The 20,388-nt window shown below is 42.3% G+C and overlaps 1 protein-coding gene across 1 annotated transcript in view; it reads right to left on the reverse strand.

Annotated features, from left to right (window-relative positions):
• septin7a (septin 7a) overlaps nt 1-20,388 on the reverse strand; it is a gene marked incomplete at its 5' end in the record, with an annotated part of 88,683 nt that overhangs the window by 29,717 nt on the left and 38,578 nt on the right. Inside the window, 2 exons of the mRNA XM_060903931.1 lie at nt 3,825-3,959; nt 4,038-4,138. Of these exons, the coding sequence (XP_060759914.1) occupies nt 3,825-3,959; nt 4,038-4,138 (236 nt within the window). The remainder of the gene's footprint in view (nt 1-3,824; nt 3,960-4,037; nt 4,139-20,388) is intronic.

A 20,388-nucleotide genomic window follows, 5' to 3' on the forward strand; every position in this document is an offset into this window, starting at 1 on the left:
GCGCTGACATGCCACGTTTGAAGTCGTGCACAAGTCTTGTGTAGATCGTGCGGATCTACATTCAACATGGATAAAAACCGAAAAGGCTGATAAGTGTAATACGTATAAGGGTCTGTCTCAGAAACTGGGTACTGTGGGGGTCCCCCACTAAATATACTCCGTCAATAAACTATGCGGTTTTGAATGGTGATGTTGGTTTTAATATGAAATGAAATGATGAAAGAAATAATACAGATAAAACTAAATCTTTGATGTGAATATTCAGAATTTGGCAAAAATTCTGCAAATTTGTGGAAAAATGGCGGCTTGATCTGGGACATGATAAACGGTCGACTACATCGCATTCCCTTAAAAAGGTTGTAGTCCACTGAAAAGTCTACAGTTATCACTAATTGTATTTTAAGTTGTAACTTTATCCACCTAAGGATTGGTGCGCTCACAGAATAATCATAACCGTAATAAAACATCACGCAAAATATTTGATCACCGTTGTAACTCCATTTTCCGCAAAACCAATACGATCATGTGTTTTTGATCTAAACGGAAAGCCTCAGGGTCAAGGTCACGACCTCACCAAAAGTAGGAACTTAATCACTACGCCATATAAACATTTAGTTATAAATCTGCGATTTTGTTTTTTTAAAACGAAAGCTGAAAGTTAGGTATAGAATATGTTTCTTCCAGAATATGTTACGATGGTAGCTGGTCTTGTATGAATTTCTGAGCTCTAAAATGAGTTGTGGTCTATTTTTTACCGTAGCGTGTTATTTGTGTGCGGGGAAGGACACACATTAACAATTTGCATGTGTAGAATGGAATTTTCCACTCCAACAGTTAGAAGTTGATCGTGCTTCCATTTGCGGTCTTTCTGTTACGCGGGTGATCTGTTTGGACGTTATCGCTGAAAAGGTGAGTTTTGACAGTTTTATTTTGTTTTAGTCTTGCAGTATAAGGCAATAGAATGTTTCTTTTTCATCTTACTTTCATATTTCGTAGTGTTTGCGTATTTTTGGCCAATATTTTGCAACCATGGTCAATTTAGATCGAACTTTTGATAGAATCTACAGCCAGTCATTTTGCCCCGCCCCCGCTGCGGTAGTGATGTCCCGTTGCTCGCGCGCCGCAGCAGAGACCCGCGCGACCTTCAGCCGGTACAGTCGCTGTTTTACCACCGCCGTTATTCTCATCTTTCCGGTGTGTTCTTGATTTTTCCATTGTGTCCTGTTTCGCCATATCAAATCCCCAAAACGTATCATATTATTCATATTTAAGTGAATAATCAATTCAGTCATCATAACTTGGCATTTTTAACCCAAGCAATCAAAAAGAGGAAATTTATTCAATATTTTCACTCCTCTGTGAAGGAGGGGCTTTAATTCTTCATGATGGAGTTATTTTATATGGAAATCAATTTTACATTTACATTTGAATTGAAATAAAAAAAAATAAACGTTCCACAGTGGAGGCCAGATAAAGCAAGATGCTGTCTTTATTCTTATTAAACATGACAGAAGAAACATTAAGTGTTAGATAAATGCAAAAAAAAAAAAAAGTAAAATTAGAACATTTATTTTTTGGCCATAATGTCCCAAATGAGAGACCGGTTTCTGAGGCGGACCCGTATGCCAATACGAGTCACGATCTAAGGTTAATAAAACAGAAAATGTAATTGAATAACACGTTAATTAAGAAATGACTTGAGTTCCCCTTTAATGACTGCAAACTGAAGTGTTTTTTCACCCTGAAAGATGTGCGAATATGTGAAGAGACCATTAAGAGTGGACGGCCAGAGAGAAAGCAAAAAGCACTGACTGTGCTGAAAGGTTCCTGGCAGTTATTCATAGACACGTTTAGAGGGGAAATTCTTCCTCAGGAAGTAGTAGGATTCCTTTCTTAGTGCGCGCGCACACTGTTCTAGCTCTCCTCCTCCTGCTGCCGTGTGCTGTCCATGCTGCTGTGGACAGTGCAGATGAAGACATAAGGAACCTGCTCACTGATTATTCATATTTTCAGTAAATCAGCATTTTAAATGAGGTCCAGCCAACACAGCTGAGGCGCACGTGTGTGTGTTCAGCTGAAATAAAGACGCACACTGAGCCAGCACGGAACACAGGCCAAAATAGCACTTGGGTCTCTCACACACACACACACACACACACACACACACACAGAGAGAGAGGCTGGAATTACTACACGTTTTTTTCCTTTTCCTCCGTGTTCCTGGACTCTCACATGATGACACTAACACTTTTCCTGCATCTACTGAGTTGAGTGAAGGTGGGATCGACTTCCTTCCTTTTAGATTTTGTTTGCAGCGAAGCTCAATATGTTCAGCACCATGACTGGACACGTCACGAAGAGGTGGTGATCATAGTAGCAGCGATCCGAGGGGTCCAAGCTCTCTTCACAAAAATCTCACTCCAGTTTCTGCTTCAAGCTCCGCCCCACTATCTAGCACACGGCAGCCATGTTGTTGTTTCCAAATCTCGGCATTTTTCCACGATTATTGAGATTCCGACTGATTTCCAACACTGAAAACAGGAAAATCCTACGACTAGCTTGCAAATTACCATAAATGAGCAGGCGGGGCAAAATGCTCCAAAAGAAATTTTTATGGGTCGCCACAGCAGATCTTTCGTCTCCATTGCTCCCTGTCTTCCGCATCCTTCTCTACCACACCTGACACTTTCATGTCCTCTCTCACCACATCCATGTATCTCCTCTTTGGCCTTCCAAGCTTTCGTTTGCCTGGCAGCTCCATCCTTAACATTCTCCTTCCAACATCTCTTCTCAAGATGTGCCCATACCATCTCAGTCTCATCTCTCTTAGCTTCATTCCCAAGCTCTCCACATGTGCTGTCCCTCTGATGTGCTCATTCCTTATCCTGTCCAACCTCCCATCGCAAACCTTAACATCCTCAACTCCGCCACCTCCAACTTTGCCTCCTGTCTCTTCGTTAAGGGTACGGTCTCCAATCCGTACATCACAGCTGCTCTCACTACTGTCTTATACATCTTACCTTTCACTTTTGCTGGGACTTTCCTATCACAAGCGACTCCTGAAATCCTTCTCCAACTGCTCCACCCTGCCTGCACTCTCTTTCTCACCTCACTATCACAGCCCCCATTTTCCTGCACAGTCGACCCCAGGTACTTGAATTCACAACTTTCTTTACGTCTATTCCTTCCATCTTCACTACACTCTCATCCCCATTCTCATTGATGCACACGTATTCTGTTTTGCTCCTGCTCACCTTCATTCCTCTTCGTTCCAATCTCAACCTCCTTTCTACTTTCACCACATATCACAATGTCATCCGCAAACATCATGTTCCATGGTGACTCTTGCCTCGCTTCGTCCGTCAAGCTATCCATCACTATGGCAAACAAGAAAAGGACTCAAAGCAGATCCTTAATGGAGTCCCACCTTCACCTTGAACCATTCAGTCGTTCCAACTGCACACCTCACTGCTGTTTCACTGTTCTCATACATGTCTTGCACCACTCTAAAAAGCAAAAGAATCAAAAGGGAAAAAAAAAAAAATTCTCTATACAAATCAAAAATTCCCTCAGGTCCGAGAACGAGGAGTTCGCTACTAGCAGCGCATTGCAGCAACCAACCTAACGAAAATGTTCCATGACGACCCAGACTGATTTACTCAGTATTTCAGCATCGAGTATCAAAAAACCCTTGTATCCTGTCTGAAAAAACTTGGTATTGATGCATCACTACGACTAACAAGCACACACTGAACACCGAGACTCAGGATTTATCTACACTGGTGGAAAATCCAGTCAGTAATAAAGGACGATGCAGTACTCACCCGTGTCCAGAGGGGGCGATGAAGTACAAGCAGCAGTGCACTCTATTATCAGGCATCTGCCTTCTGTTGACCCGCGACTCTGCGTTGAGGTAATCCTCAAACTTACTGTCGATGTGATCGATCACTGGCTGCCAGCTGCAGCAAAATAAAAATTATATTAATAATCGTTACCGATAGGGAAATCTGGAGCTGGTCCTCGCGCCGAGTGCTTACCAGTTGCTGTTATCTACGGCATCTCCGAATCCCGGTGTGTCCACGATGGTGAGCAGCAGCTGCACTCCGCCCTCTTTTACCAGCACCTTGGACTGTTCCACCTGAACACACAGGCATCTTCGTTTAGAATAAAACCACCAGCACGCTCAGTTTCCGCAGAACAATTTTACTGTGAGTCATAAAAACTTGCGCCACAGTGCGGTAAAATGCTGCAATCTGGTCAGAAAGTGGCTAATATTCACGCATTCGTTCTACTACTACATGATCGTATTCACAGGGGTGTATGAGAGACAGCACGATTTAAGACCAACACGTTTAAGAACGTAAAATCTATACTAGGCGTAGGTCGCGTAAACCGACAATTGTCCGTCATTGACGGATTTTTTTTTAGCTATGACGGAAAAATCTGAAGGCCGGTGGTCATATTGACGGATGTTTACCGTTACCAATAACAATAATAGCCTAATAATAACAATAATAAAACAATGAAACACACAATTGAAATGATTGGCAAGTTGTGGCAGAGTTTTCTTACATACAGTATACATAGTCTTCACTGCCGTCACTTTCAGTCTGAGCCGACGTTGCGGCAGTCTTGATGTTCAGTGCACAGGCTGCTCATGTATACACTGTAGCCACTGCGCAAGGCTGTTCCGCCCATCGCGCTCCTGACCGCGCTCTCACTTTTCTAACCACTAGCACAGTGAGATGGATTAATGTTTCCCTTCTCTGCAGAAGACACGTCATTTTTGCTATTAAAAAAGGAGATGCATTGGGTTGTTTGTGTCGTTTCCCTGCCTGCACGTCTTAATGCAATAGCGCTCATTTAGGCTAGTTGTTTTCTTGTTTTTAAAATGAAACAAATGTCGATTTATTGTATTCTTCCCCAGCAAGCTTAGGGACATCACTGCTCGAATATCTGCTAAACTATCATTTTAATGAGAGCACGGGTAGACAAACTAACATTCAAACATAACTTCGTTTTATTTAAGACCTTCCGTGTCAGCCCACTACGGGTCACCGCGGGGTGCAGCTGCACCACTGGTGCAGAAAGACCGCATGCTGCAGGATTTCCTCCCTATGAACAGAGTACTAGGCAGGGTCGGGAAATCCAACTTTCAGAGGCTCTTGCCGGCTTCTGATCACTTCCCTGGGAGAAATGTTTCCCGACTTCAGAACTTTGGCTGAAGTGGCGCTGGTTATTCCAGTCTCCAGTGTCGCAGCAGAGCGCGGGTTCAGCCTTCAGAATAAAATTAAAACGTCAATGAGAAGTCGTCTGTCCGAGGCAAAGACGCAAAATTTAATGACAGTTGCCTCGGCAGCAGTCTCCATTGACGACTTTGATTATGCACAAGCGAGCTCCCAATTTAAATCCATGCAGGCCAGAAGGAAGGTTTGAGGTCACGCAAACAGGTCAGATTAGATTGTCACTTAAACCGTTGTAGTGGACTGTTCATATTTTAACTGCGATTGTCTTGCTACGTTGTAAAATAACATTGTTCATCTGCCCGTTAAGGCACAACAGCCACAATGTTTTTAGTGGAGGGAAAATGGGTTCACAAGTGACCGAACGTCAGAATCTCTGTTCATCTTTTTGCATCATAAATACATAAATAAATGATTAAATAATACAAGCTTGTTCTGTGAATTAATTTTTAAATGAAAATGAGTCCATGAAAACACAAGTTATTAAATATATAGCATTTATAGCCTATATACATTGTCATTTAAAAGTTAAAATAAAATGACAGATAATAATGGACAATGACGGAATTTTTACGACCCTGTCCGTCAAAATGACGGACAATGAAAAAGTCTAACGCAACCACTGATACTAGGGATGTTAACCGATGACCGTTTGACCGGTGGTTGACTGAATCAATGTCAACCGGTTAAATTTTTTTCGGTTGTCGGTTAAAAAAAAAAAAAAAATCGTTTTGAAGCTGCCGATTTTGGAGCGGAGAACCTGGAATTCTGTGTTGTAAATGCTTGGGGCATGCCATGCGGGGTAAGGACAACAGCTGACAAATCAGAAACACCCATTCAGTCATGTCCCGCCCTCCCGTTGCCACTCGGCGAAAGAAGTGTACAGACACAGGCTTTTTAGCTTACAAATTACTATTCTGTTTTTTTTTTTTTTTTTTTTAATTATTATTAGAAGGCACATGGAGTTTAGTCCTGCCTTGGCCAGTGCATTCTGAAAGTATGTTTCGGTCTGTAGCCAACAATGCATGTTATTGCAGATCATATCTCTCCACACAAACTAAAGGCGCAGATGCCGACTTTTTCACGGCTGAATCGCGCAGATCTGATTTTTTTTTTGGGGGGGGGGGGGGGGGGGGGCGTTGGAGTGTCTGAATAATTTCATCAGAGTAAATTCTGTATTAAAATTACTAAATAAGCAAATGCCGTTACAGTCCATGAAACATAGGAAGTATGAGAAGAAAACAGTAAATCAGAAAGCTGCGCACGTTTGCGCAGCTTCCGCGAAAACGTTTGCATCCCTGTAAACTCATAGGTTAACCGACTTTAACCGGCTAATGAGGCTCAGTGGTCGGTCAAGATTTTTTTTTTAGTTTTCGCCATCCCTAATCTATACTTGATGCGATTTGTTTTTCCCAGAGAGGTTTATTTAACATTTATGAAAGGAGTCTCGGTTGTAAACACTTTATAACCGTTTCAAAGCAGAGGTTTGTGATGGAATAACTTTACCGCAGCTATAGCATAAGCGAGAACAGGAACTAACTCGTCTCTCCGACGTTCCGCACCATTAAATCTAACTATAACCTGTTAAAATCTGCGATACGACATTCGCTGATAAACATTGTAATCGATGACCAATCACTGTGGTATAAGCAAAATAAAAAAGCAGGAAGGGGGAGGGGTTTAAGCTGCACTCTGGTATGTGCGTGTATTCGGCATGTGACGTCACGCTCGTTTTCCAAACCGAAAGTCGGCCATGTTGGATAACCACCACCACCACCAAGATCGTGGCGCTTGACGTGTGAGCTACTGCAATGCTTTGTGATTTTCTTTTGATTTCTTTGCCTTTGAAGGAAAACAAACAATGCCTACTTTATGTGTGGGATATAACCGTGGCAATAATGCTACTCGTGACAGAGAAATGCTTCGTCAGAATTCCCAAAGTAATTAAAAACGGCGACTAAACAGATGAACCGTCTAGAGAACGCCATGCGTACGCTGTGGTTCAAAAACATACATCGTAAATCACTTAACTGAGGAAAAAGCTAATTACACCCGCCTGCCTGTGGTGACCACTTTATACCTGGGAAGAGTTCATTACCAATTAAAACCGTTTTCTCTGCCGATTAGATTGAACTTTAGCGCAGACGCTCTGCTTCTCACCTTGCAGGAGCACCGGCAAACCAAATCCAGATTGGGCACCAACACTCAAATCAGGACACGATAAGATCAAGACGAAAGAAAACTCATCTCGCAGTATCAAGAAGCGACAGGATGAATGAAAGATCTGCCAAGAAACCCAGATTAGAAGCAGCGAGAACCTCAGCGAGTTTGGATACACAAGGAGAACAGCGTGGGTCGACTTTGCCAAGTGAGATTAGTGATGCTGTTCCAGTAATTTCGGTTTACTTACACTTTTTTTTTTTTAGTAGAACGAGACAGATCACAACATCAGGGAATTCAAATCACTGTTAACGAGGCTAAACCCTCTGTATAACCGGACGGCTTAATCAGATCAAAGCCCCAAATTTAAACTTTTTCTCTGAACCTTGACTTGGCAGAGGGCTCCAGACAATCAATGGTTTGAGAAAGTTGGAGATGCGTCACTATTCTTCACACGAGACGGCATTTTGGATTTGTAATTCATCCAGCATGACGGCGGATGCATACGTCACACCGTTCTGTCACATGGTTGCACATGAAGAATTCACAAATCGATTCACGATATTGGGGTCACGATTCGATTTTTGCACAATACTTTTTTGGGGGAAAAAAAGCAAAAATTTCTTTGTTCTTTATCAAGTTAAATATTCCTAAATATTGTTTAAAAAAAAAAAAAGACAATTTTGTTTCATTTTCTTAATAACATTTGTAAAGGTTGCACTAAAATATAATAGACTAACTTAAAAGTTAACAAATGGGCCTTTTCTTAAACTTACGAACATTTCTACTCCCTCCGTTTGCTTCCCTTTTCTTTATCTTTCAGCAGTCTCTGATTTCTTGTTAAAGCTATTTGTACAATCACACAACAGCTCTATCATTTTACAGGGTTTTTTTGGTGTGTTTTTTCATGGCTTTAGCACTGTGTTACTTCCACCTCCGGTGAAGTCAAGTGCAATCCGATTACTGTACATTACGGCGCCCTCTGCTGTCTAAGCAATGCAATTACAGCTAGAAAAACTAAGACTACACATCCTGATAAAAATCACGACTCATTTTTTAAAATTATATCGACCTGAACGATCAAATTTGTATCACGATTTATCGTCACATGATACATATCGTTACATGCCCAGTATGCATATGCAGAAAGTTAACGTGTTTTTGGGCTTCATAGTATCCGAAAGCATATAAAAAGAAAGTGAGGCAGTAAAAACACGGAAGCCGTCTTCCTCCTATTCCTGCCTTCCACCTCTCACAGAGAGAATGCAGTCGGCATGAGACCCAAAACTCGTGATGCCGAACAGACTCGAGCCCTCCTCGAATCTTGGCACGAACGTCAGAGCCTGCAGGGTTGGGCGTTTGCTCTGTGAGAGATTACACTGCGTCTCTGGGGAGGTCATGCACATTTACTCAGATGCTCATGGCACCTTCAGGCAAACTGGATTTAGAGCGCTGCTGTTTATGACCCAAATACAGCCACAGTGATTACGTTACGACACGGAATGTTGAGCTGACGTTGCAAACGTTCACAACTAACCAACGTGAAATTTAACTGCAGCCCCATCAATAAGATCCAAAACATCTCTCTGTTAAACTGAGCTTCTGGCATTTAAAAAGTGCAACATAACTCTTAAAACAACACCAGCTTAAAGCGAAGCTTAACCCAGTCATGTTGGCTTTAAGATCAGCAGCTGCACTCAAAACACTGCCAGGCCACATTTGAGTGAAACCTCAACTAAAACAAGAAAAAACACTCACCAGCACGAGAGCAGCCTGTGGTCAGAACCCAAAACCGGAAATAAAACATGGGCAGTAATGAACTTTGTAGCAAAACGACGCGATTCTGTGCCTAGTTTAAAGCGGCTGTAAGTAACATTTAAAAATGCTTCTAGACCTGCTGTAATAGTCGTATCATTTCAAACATGAGTGAAAGACTATGGTTTGCAGTATTTTCTGAAAAGGACCCAGCCAGTGTTTCATGTGTACATTTTTTCCGGCCCAGAAATCTGCTCCGGTTTGAACCTGAATGAAGCTGCTTAGGTTTTGTGCAGTTTCCATAAAAAACAGCAAAATGGTCAGTTATCAGTTTTTCATGACCACTGCAGGTCACCCACACAGGCGCCGTTTATTAAAAAAAAAAAAAAAAAAAAAGGCCAACTGCTTCTTTAAACATTTAATTCACGGTAATGTGAAAGCACTAAAGTTGGCTAATTGTGCTGGACTCCACCACAGGTCTTTTAAACGTTATTTTAATAGCCTTATTCACAAGCTGTAAACCTGCTGATAAATCGCAGTGACTGATGCGTTTTGGAACGTTTCTTGAAACAAAAAAAAACCCCTGATATTTTTGGAATGTCTGCGTTGAGGAGACTGTGTAAGATCATACACAGCACTGGGACTGAGGTCAGAGCGCTCACTCGGCCAGTCTGTGATAAAGAAACTATTCGAGCCACTGCTTTACGTACGTCTGTTTTTGATCACTGTCATGTATTAGCCAATGTCCACACTCGAGTTGTCCCGCTGTCGTAATTTCACGGCTAGTCACGGCGCATGTTCAGACGGATACCTTACTGTTGAGTGTCTACTTCTTAAAAATAAAGATTAAAATGCATTTCTAATCCATTACGGTCTACACATTCATTATTTTACTCCAGTGACCCTCAACCTTTGTGCGTTTTGGCTGCATATTTTTAGAACACAGAGTCCTGAAATGGTTCAAGTCGGTCAATGACTAGGGTGAACCATGACTGAGGGAGCGCCAGGGTCTTGTATAACAGTCCCACACCCCGACACTCCCTCCGTCATGGTTCACTATCGTTAGCTAAACGTGTCGGTTAAACTTTGCTTCCTACTGATTTTAGAGCTCACGTCCATGTTTTAAAATTCTACACTTTGTGACGTTTACTGGCTAGTTCGTTCCTTCTGTTGACATTTTTCTTAACTAGATATAAGCTCCGCCCCCAACTGGGACACCCTTTTCCTTAAAAGGTAACTAACATGGTGCAAGTAGTTTCAACTGTCGTCAAACAGGGGACCTGTAGATTCACTTCACAGCTAGCAGAAGGCTGTAAATTTACAAACTGCTGCTTTAAATAATAATAGTTGCATACTGCTGCTTTAAAATGAGAATTTAATAAGTCTAAGCTAGCTTAATGCTGGCAAATAGTTATTCGTTTGCGCTAGCGTGAAGTGTTACTCTTACTCAGGATCATTCTACTTTATCATCCTCCACCTCTTAACGTTTTTTAGGACGCTACTTCTCCCTCCAATCTCACATGAACACCACCTCTGGGCTGAATTACGTTGCTATGACTTTTGGTGCTGATCCGGATCACGGAACCAGAATGATCCATGAAAAACAGGATTTTTTTTCCTCACCAATCATCATTCTTCATTTCTTACCATTCCGGATCTATAGGGTACGGTGACCAGACGTCCCGGTTTAACAGCTAGCGCAAATTACTGTGACTTTAGTCACAGTCTCTATCTGGTTATTTTTAGCGAATACTGAGTACAAAAAATTTCAAGCAGATTCTTCCCATTTTTCCCCCCTCGCATCAGTATTTTTGGCCGATTTGCATTCTGCTTGCTTTTCACCAGCAATTTGTTTATGTTGTCAAGTGCCCTGGTCACTGGCCAGCTCAGACAAATGACATTTGTAGGACAAAATGTCAATCTGGGAGCAGTTTACAATCAGGAGCTGTGCCTTCGGGGTGTTTGTAAAACGTCACTCTGACTACATGAGGGAGGCTGTAATCCGAGATAACAATAGGGAGCGTTTTCTACACTTTCCTCCCTCACTAGGTGTTGTTTTCAAGCTGGCTGTGGTTGTTCCCAGGACCAAGTCCAATAAAACACAAGCCACTGAGCAGGAGGAAAAATAGCAGCAGAGACCAAGGGGAGGGAAAAAAAAAAAAAAAACACGACAGGCCAATGAAACTACATGGCCATTTGGTGAGAAGATTTAAAGCTGGGTGTGACGATGCATGCGCACACACCGTACTACAGACAAGCAGAAACATTCGACACTTTGATTGGCCAGAGTACGACCCTGAATCAATCAGAGCTCAACTTTACGGCAATAGCATTCCTTCTGTGACCAACAACACAGGGCATGCAGCGTATATTAAACCGAGTTGCTGTAAACCAGTTAAACCTCCAAACCTCACCTCACCTCACCCTGCTGTCTGTAAGAACTGCTCAATCACTGACGAGTCAAACCCAAAAGGCTGGTCTGAGAACGTATGCATGGTACACGATCTCATACAATACAATTCTTTGACACATGCCACGATATCGTTTTATAAAGGCACGAGAAGCATCAGGATACCTTTCTCTTGTCTAGTTCCTACAGAACATCCTTCATCTCAGAAGACCAAGAACGTAAGAAAAAGGTAGAGCCGCCAGTTGGGCGTGGTTTCGAGTGGAGATAATAATGGACAAGTAGACTAATCAGCTTTACGAAACAAAACCTGCCTGGTGTATTACTTCATTACTGCATAGTCGATATTATGTAAAACAATAATAATTCATGATTAAAATATAGCTGCAAGCAGCGATTTGTGGGGTCCAAGCATGGTTTGCAAATAGTATACCTGGTGGACAGGTCTTTCCAAATTTCCGGTAAAAACCAGAGCTTTTAACTTTTTTTACTTTCTCTGTTTGTGTAGTTTGATGTTTGTTTTTGTTTGAGTGTTTTGTTCGTCGGTTGTGGTGTGGCTCCGGACCCAGTTTTGGGCATCGGTTCCCTCCAGGCCTTGGTGCGCCGTGTGTGATGCCTGTGCTCCTCGCTATGGACTGCAGTGAGCTTGTTGCTCATTTTAACATCATGGTTGTCCAGCACTCTGTACAGCAGTGCTTTAGTGCTTGGCGGTGGCGTGGGACTTGTTTTCGTGCGCCTTTTGGTGGGACTATGGCTGCTACACCACTGGAATGACGTCCTGACCTCTATTTGGCGGACTCCACCCCTCCTATAATTGTAAAGCAACCTTGGGTTTTGAGAAAGGTGCTATCATCATCATCTGGCTGCTCCCAATTAGGGGTCTCCACAGCGGATCTTTCGTCTCCATTGCTCCGTCTTCCGCATCCTTCTCTACCACAAATGCTACTTTCATGTCCTCTCTCACCACATCCATGTATCTCCTCTTTGGTCTTCCTCACTTTTGTTTGCCTGGCGGCTCCATCCTCAGCGTTCTCCTTCCAACATCTCTTCTCAGGATGTGCCCATACCATCTCAGTCTCATCTCTCTTAGCTTCATTCCCAAGCTCTCCACATGTGCTATCCCTTTGATGTGCTCATCCCTTATCCTGTCCAACCTCCCATCGCAAACCTTAACATCCTCAACTCCGCCACCTCCAACTTTGCCTCCTGTCTCTTCGTTAAGTGTACGGTCTCCAATCCATACATCACAGCTGCTCTCACTACTGTCTTCTACATCTTACCTTTCACTTTTGCTGGGACTTTCCTATCACAAATGACTCCCGAAATCCTTCTCCAACTGCTCCACCCTGCCTGTACTCTCTTTCTCACCTCACTATGGCAGCCCCCATTTTCCTGCACAGTCGACCCCAGGGACTTGAATTCACCAACTTTCTTTACGTCTACTCCTTCCATCTTCACTACACTCTCATCCCCATTCTCACTGATGCACATGTATTCCGTTTTGCTACAGCTCACCTTCATTCCAATCTCAACCTCCTTTCTACTTTCACCACATATCACAATAACATCCGCAAACACCATGTTCCATGGTGACTCTTGCCTCACTTCGTCCGTCAAGCTATCCATCACTATGGCAAACAAGAAAGGACTCAAAGCAGATCTTTATTATTGATAATATTCATAAAACACTAAAGATAAACATACTGTTCAGGTTTTGTGAAGGTAGCTCACTGAAAGCCAATTCGCTGACGATTGGTGTTTTTTTTTTTAAATATACTGTAAGCCAGCCATCACTAAAGAATCCACTTACGCGACGACGCAGTACATCAAGTTTCAGCTCAGACTACTGAACTTAACACTGTCATCACAAATATACAAAAAAATAAAAATAAAATAACCACACCCTAAAGTTTGCACGGATTCGCACAAAACTTTGTGATGCTCAGGATAAAATTGAGGACGTTCGTGTGTTAGTAAACTAAACTCCAGTCCACAAAGACTGAACAACTTCTTAATGCTCTGCCCCCTAAATATTCCAGCAAAAGTAGCAGAGTACTAATTTATAAAGGATACAATAACCATAACATTTCTTCGTAGAACCTCAGACAGGAACTCCAGCCCCGCCCACAAAGTCAACATCACTGACCGGATTTGAACTTCCAAATGGAAGAAGTGACTCATGTGTGTCATTTAAACCAGGGGTTCTCAACCTTTTCTACTTTGAGGCCCACCTAATTCATACTTGTAACGAGTTGAGGCCCATTAAAAACAGATCACCAATTATTTTTGGCTCATCTATTCCATTAGAATCTAATCTACTGTAAAGTGTATTAACGAGATGCGGCGCGACATCACGGCCTGTTACAGATGAGAGCCCAGGAATTAAATAAAATGCAATAAAAACACTGTTTTAAATTGTAGGTATTGTATTTAAAACTGCATGGATGTGCCAGAAGCCGAACCATACACGCAGGACATTGTCAAAACGGATTAATGATCCAAAAGTGGAGTCTGATCTATTAACACAAGAACTTATTGTGATGTTTGTGTACAGAAAACAAGCAAGTTATTAAAACCAAGACGTAGATATAGAACCCACTCAATGGGAATAGATCCTTACACGCCAACAAAGAAGGATTTTTTTTTTTCCCCCGACAAGTTGGAAAATTCTATATCCGTTGAGTTCCCAGACGTCTCAGACTACCTGGTGCTGCAGACATCGTTCTACACGGAGACACAGATGAAAACCTGGAAGAGCATGGAGGAGAACAACTTTTTATATGCGGCTGGGTTAAAGATCTGGGGATCAGGACACAAGATAAACGGCGGTAGACGGATCTAAGTGCAGGAAGAGGTTTTTTTTTTTTTTTAAATCAAGCCATTTGAGGCGAATTGGTCCGCCTCTGAAAAAACTTGGCATTTGGATTTCCTGGGAAACATTGATTTTCGTGAATCCTACGTCAGCACTGGTTTATGATAAAACGACCTGGTGGTTTTCTGCAAATTTCTTTAACGTTATCGCGTAATTATTAAAATGGTTAACAGATGTATCGTAGGAGGGTGTAGCAACACCAATCATGATGGGATTAGTACTCATCGTTTCCCAAAAGACCGGACAATGAGAGAGAAATGGGAGCGCTTGGTCTACACAGGCTGTGCACTGAAACCGAGCAAAGCTCGCGCAGCCTGCTGGCGCTTCCGCAGGTAACGTCACGAATCTGGCTCCAGACTCCCTTGGGATTTTTCCAGATGAGTTTTATTTTATTTATTTCTGCTGTAGACAGATGGCCTTGTGCAAAATTACCCTTCTGGATGAGTGTGTAAAGGGACATACTTTCATATATGAGTGATTCCACGCTTATGGGTACTGAAATGGGGACATGAACTTATTTTTAAAAATTCACCTAAAACCATTTCTTTTTCAGGTCACAAAGCCTGTAATCTTTAATGAATGATATGTTAAAAGATAACTTTAATTTTCTGAGATGTAATAAAAACATTTATATGCCAAAGTCAAGCCTATGAGTTCCAAAATGATGTCTGTTCCATTACTTCTGTTACGATTGTCCATCTCGTGTCTGTTACAAATTAATTGCAATCTAGCTATATACCATGTTAATCTTATTGAAAGAATGTGTATGTTTATTCTACTACACATGTTTATTAATTATATTTGCTAAAACATCACCTTCCTATGTTTCAAAAAGCCAACCAGTCTTTTTACATTTTTGTATCAGACAATGTCATTCTATTGGTGTCAAACATTATTAAAAAAAGCTGATGTAGATTGCTACATTAAAAAAAAAAAAAACCCTCACTGTTATATTCTAATATATCATTACTTTATCTATACATAATAAAAGAGTTATAAAATAATTCTACATTGTTAAAATTGAGAATCTATATGTCCAACACTTCTGTTACGTTCTGACTTTGGCATATAAATATGTTTTTATTACATCTCAGAAAATTAAAGTTATCTTTTAACATATCATTCATTAAAGATTACATGTTTTGTGACCTGATGGTAAAAAAAGAAATGGTTTTAGGTGAATTTTTAAAAATAAGTTCATGTCCCCATTTCAGTACCCATAAGCGTGGAATCACTCATATATAAAAAAAAGACAAAATTGGTCCAGAATATGCACTTTAAGCAGGTGTGATACTTAAAAATAAAACAAATGAAAGCAGAATCATAAAGCAGAGTATTTAAAAACAGCGTTATAAACAAGGCTAGAGACAAACGTGACAGTGATGCTTCGCAAAATTGCTATGAAAACGGCATCTTTATCTGCGCGTGCTGATTGCGCTCAAATCCGTATCAGGTGTTTCCCTTAACAGCCGGGTCCTAAGAACACGCTCAGCTGCGCCAGATTCAAGCGTGCAAAGGCGTGACAGTCAAATCTTCACCTGCTGTGTGAACACAACTTTTAGCTCACGTGTATATCGCCGCCAACATCGCAAAGCCTCACGAGCTGTAGTGTGACCGTAGCTTCAACCCAGCAACCGTCCCCGGCGACGAGTAAAAATTAGTTTCAACTTGGGAAAAAAAATAAAATAAAATTTCACAGCCCACAAGATGGCGCTTTGCAGGGTGCAGTGGTTGAGAAACACTGACAAACTCCACTCCAAAGGTTCAGCGTTCGCTTAGAAGAAGGTAAAGCCAAACAGCTTCATTTCTGGCAGTGCAAGAGAGCTGTTAGCATGGCTTCAAGCCCAACCAACTGCTGGACACACCACCTGCCTCTAAAACACACAGCTTGAGGTGGCGTAATTATGGCAAAGGTGTGAATCTGTCTGCTGTTCACTGCTGCTTCGATTTGTCACATTCTTCCTTCATCTGAAAAATTAGCTTGCATCATATGAGCCCTCTTGTAGGTGCTGGCACTGGTGCAGAGCCTTCAATCATTCTGCGCTTTATCGCTAGCAGAATCAAAAAGGTGTCATATTGGCAAAGAAGTTCCTGTCACGACTGGAATGAGGTCATTTCCTTACCACGGAAACAACAAGCAAATGAAGAGGTTGTTTGAATGAACGCCATTTAAAAAAAAAACAAACCAAAAAAAAAAAAAAAAACCACAAATGATCAATGTTGCATTTGTAAATCAGTGTCTGTGGAAGTAGATTTTGAGGCGTGGCCATGTGGAGTTTGTTCATTCGGCTCCAAGAGATTCCGCGAGAACGGGCGCTGCTGGTGTCTGAGGAGGTAGGTGTTCAGTAGAGTTGACTTCAGTCAGGATTCTGTGCAGGACATTTGAGTTCTTCCACTCCAACCTGAACACACCACGTCTTCCTGGAGCTCGCTTTGTGCACAGGGGCATTGTCGTGCTGGAACCACTTTGTGCCTCTTTAGTTCCAGTGAAGGGAAATTTTTTTTTAACATAAACACCGCTACAGCAAAAAAACAGGACATTCTATACAACTGTGCACTTCTGTTTTTGTGGCAACAGTTTAAGGAAGAACCATATATTGGTGTAATGGTCAGGTGGAGATCTTGGGAATGAAGCTAAGAGAGATGAGACTGAGATGGTATGGGCACATCCTGAGATGTTGGAAGGAGAACGTTGAGGATGGAGCCGCCAGGCAAACGAAAGCGAGGAAGGCCAAAGAGGAGATACATGATGTGGTGAGAGAGGACATGAAAGTGGCAGGTATGGTAGAGAAGGATGCGGAAGACAAGGAGCAATGGAGATGAAAGAGCCGCTGTGGCGACTCCAATCAGGAGCAGCCAAAAGAAGATGATAGTGCCTTTCTCAAAACCCAAGGTTGCTTTACAATTATTGGGGGAGTCCACCAAATAGAGGTCAGGATGTCATTCCAATGGTGTAGCAGCCATAGTCTCACCAAAAGGCACACGAAAACAAGTCCCAAACCACCAGCACAGCCGCCACGTGGCAGGTGTGGCAGAGAAGGATGCGGAACACAGGGAGCAATGGAGACGAAAGATCTGCTGTGGAGACCCCTAATCAGGAGCAGCCAAAAGAACAAAAAGTGGTCAAGCTATTTAGTGTATAATTCCAGGCAGCAAAGCAGCTAAATCGCCCATCTTTTGTGCAGGAACGCATTCAGAATTAAATGCCGCTTTTCCACTACCAACGCGGCTGAGTTGGGCTGAGCCGTGCTGAGTTGGGCTGAGCCGAGCTGAGCGGGGCTGTTGGAGTTGCATTTCGACTACAACCGCGCTGAACCGTGCTGGCTGGAAGTGGGTGGACACATTGGGTGGAGTTAGCGAAAGTGGGTGGACGTCACGTGATGTCGTTAGGCGGCGCAAACAGTGACATCAGTGAGCTTTTAAGCGGTAGTCTCACGACCTGGATAGTAAACAATAAACATGGAGGACATGGAGTCGTTAGTGTTGCTGGTCTTGGTGCTGTGGCTTGTTGTCACCGACAACGCCAACAGATACTGGCAAGAGTGTATAGATGAGGCAAGGCGCATAAGGCTTCAGAAATTCTCGTAATTCTTCTTCTTCCGGGTTTACGGTGTTTACAGATCCCAGCGTGCTCGCAAAGTGCGTGTGGGCGTCTGAGGACACTCCTCACCAATCAGTGCACAGGGGAGTGTCTCCTCACGCCCCTAGCCCCACTTGGCTCGGCTCGCTTCAGCCCTACTCCAAAACCGTGCGAGTTTTGGGTGCTGAGCAGGGCTGAAGCGAGCTGAGTCGTGCTGCTCTAAGGTAGTCGAAACGCGAGCCGTGTCGGGCTGAAGTGAGCTGAAGTGAGCCGAAAAAGGGTAGTGGAAAAGGGCCAAAAGTGATCAAATTAGGTATGGGATGATTTGCAGGCTGGAATTATGAGCATTTGTATTGCAAAAATGTTGGCCATGTTAGAATACATGAGTGCGCGACTTAGGAACCATTTCTTTATACAGCAGATTTTAAAACACACCACACCTCAATAAAACACTTCTTGCTAGGCCTCATTTAACTACTGTCTAAAGAGAAGGTGCCACACCTCTGTGCAGGTAAACACCTTCGAGGGTAACAAATCAGGGTGGATAACACACACCCGTCCTGAGTATTTAAAGGATTAGAGAAGATCTGTGTACCATAAAAACAAACCAGGCTCACTTAAAATGATGTTCTGTTATACAGCATATCCATTTCTACCACAGCGCTGTTGAATTCTCCATTCTGATTGGTCAGGTGGTGTTGATTCATTTCTCTTGCTGCAATTTATATGAATCAGGGCTCGACATTAATGGTAGTCCGACTGTCCGGGACAACCAAATGGACAAGTCAAATCCGCATCTGCCTGTCTGACAGGACGAACTGAATAGTTGTTGAAAAATCACCATTTTTATAGCAATTATTCAAGAGTTTAATCACCATAACGGCAGTGCAATGGTTAGCACGGTCGGCTCACAACAAGGTTCCAACCCCACGGCCGATGAGGAGTGTGGAGTTTGCATGTTCTCCCCAAGTCTGCATGGGTTTTCTCCACAGTTCAAAGACATGATTAGGTAAGATACCCAGCCACTGGGATTGCACAAAACCAGTGCATACTCCGTGCCAGTCCCAAGCCCAGAATAGATCAGGGAGGGTTGCGTCAGGAAGGGCAAAACCTATACCAAATCAAACATGCGGAACAGATCTGCTGTGGCGACTCCTAACGGGAACAGACGAAATAAAAAGTTCCAACAAAATTAGTTCAATCCCTTCAGTGATCTGGCCATGCTATTGTTCAGGAAATTCCGGGGAAGCTGAGTACAGCAGGTGCGTGTGTAAAAAAATTAAAATAACCATGTCGTAATATCTATAGATTATTAGACTCATCGAAATGGCAAATCAAATGCCTCAATAAAATAAACATCTCCGGTGAACCTTCATTTCATTCATTCAGGACATTCGTTGTATTTTTCTTTGATCGTTAATGCATACCACCCCGCAAATGTCGTTAAATATTTCGCGGGAATTTTATGAGTGTCGAACTCACATAGTTTGTTTTCGTTCGCTATGTGATCGTCATCCTTCTGTCCAACTTGCTTTCTTTTCGTCACAGCAAAGTGAAAGAGATGACAGCTGAAGTCTGAGTTCATCATAACTATCAACTAACAATGATCATCATAACTATCCCTGTTTTTTGATAAACTTTGCTAACCACTTTCTTTTCAGTGAACTAATAAATACATAGGAATAAAAAGGTTATGGTCAGAACAAGTGAAAAATCTTGCTGCTTGTCCGAGTGGATTAAAAAGTTAACGTCGAGTCCTGAGAATGCACTTGTTCTACAAAAACGTAAAGAAACTATAACTGGATAAAGAGGACACTGACTTTCACAAATTGCTGTGATGGAAGAGGAATAAATAAATAAATAAACAAACAAACTTCAGAATGTTCCTTTTTCAGAAACTTCAGGGCGGGGCTACTGCTGGGTTTCAGTTGTGAATTTTCTTCGCGGTTTTACTGGAAGTGAAATAGCTGGTGGTCTAAATGGCTGCTGTAGTGCAAACGACTAGCAATAACTTAGAGTACGCTTGTAATCTAGAAGCCACTGCTGGCTTTAGATATCTTCAGAAGGTTGCTGTGTGCAATGGAATCGACCCCTACAGTCTGGGAAAGAAGGATGTGTCATACGATCTCGAAAACTACCCTTCAGTCGAGTTCCCCAACATCTCGAACTATCTGGTATTGCAGACGTCCTTCTACACCGCAAAACACATGAAAGCGTGGAAGAGTTTGGAGGCTTATGACTTTTTTTTGTACAACCCTGATTCCAAAAAAGTTGGGACAAAGTACAAATTGTAAATAAAAACAGAATGCAATGATGTGGAAGTTTCAAAATTCCATATTTTATTCAGAATAGAACATAGATGACATATCAA

Source organism: Neoarius graeffei, chromosome 22, assembly GCF_027579695.1.
Source record: "Neoarius graeffei isolate fNeoGra1 chromosome 22, fNeoGra1.pri, whole genome shotgun sequence".
Lineage (NCBI taxonomy): Eukaryota > Metazoa > Chordata > Actinopteri > Siluriformes > Ariidae > Neoarius > Neoarius graeffei.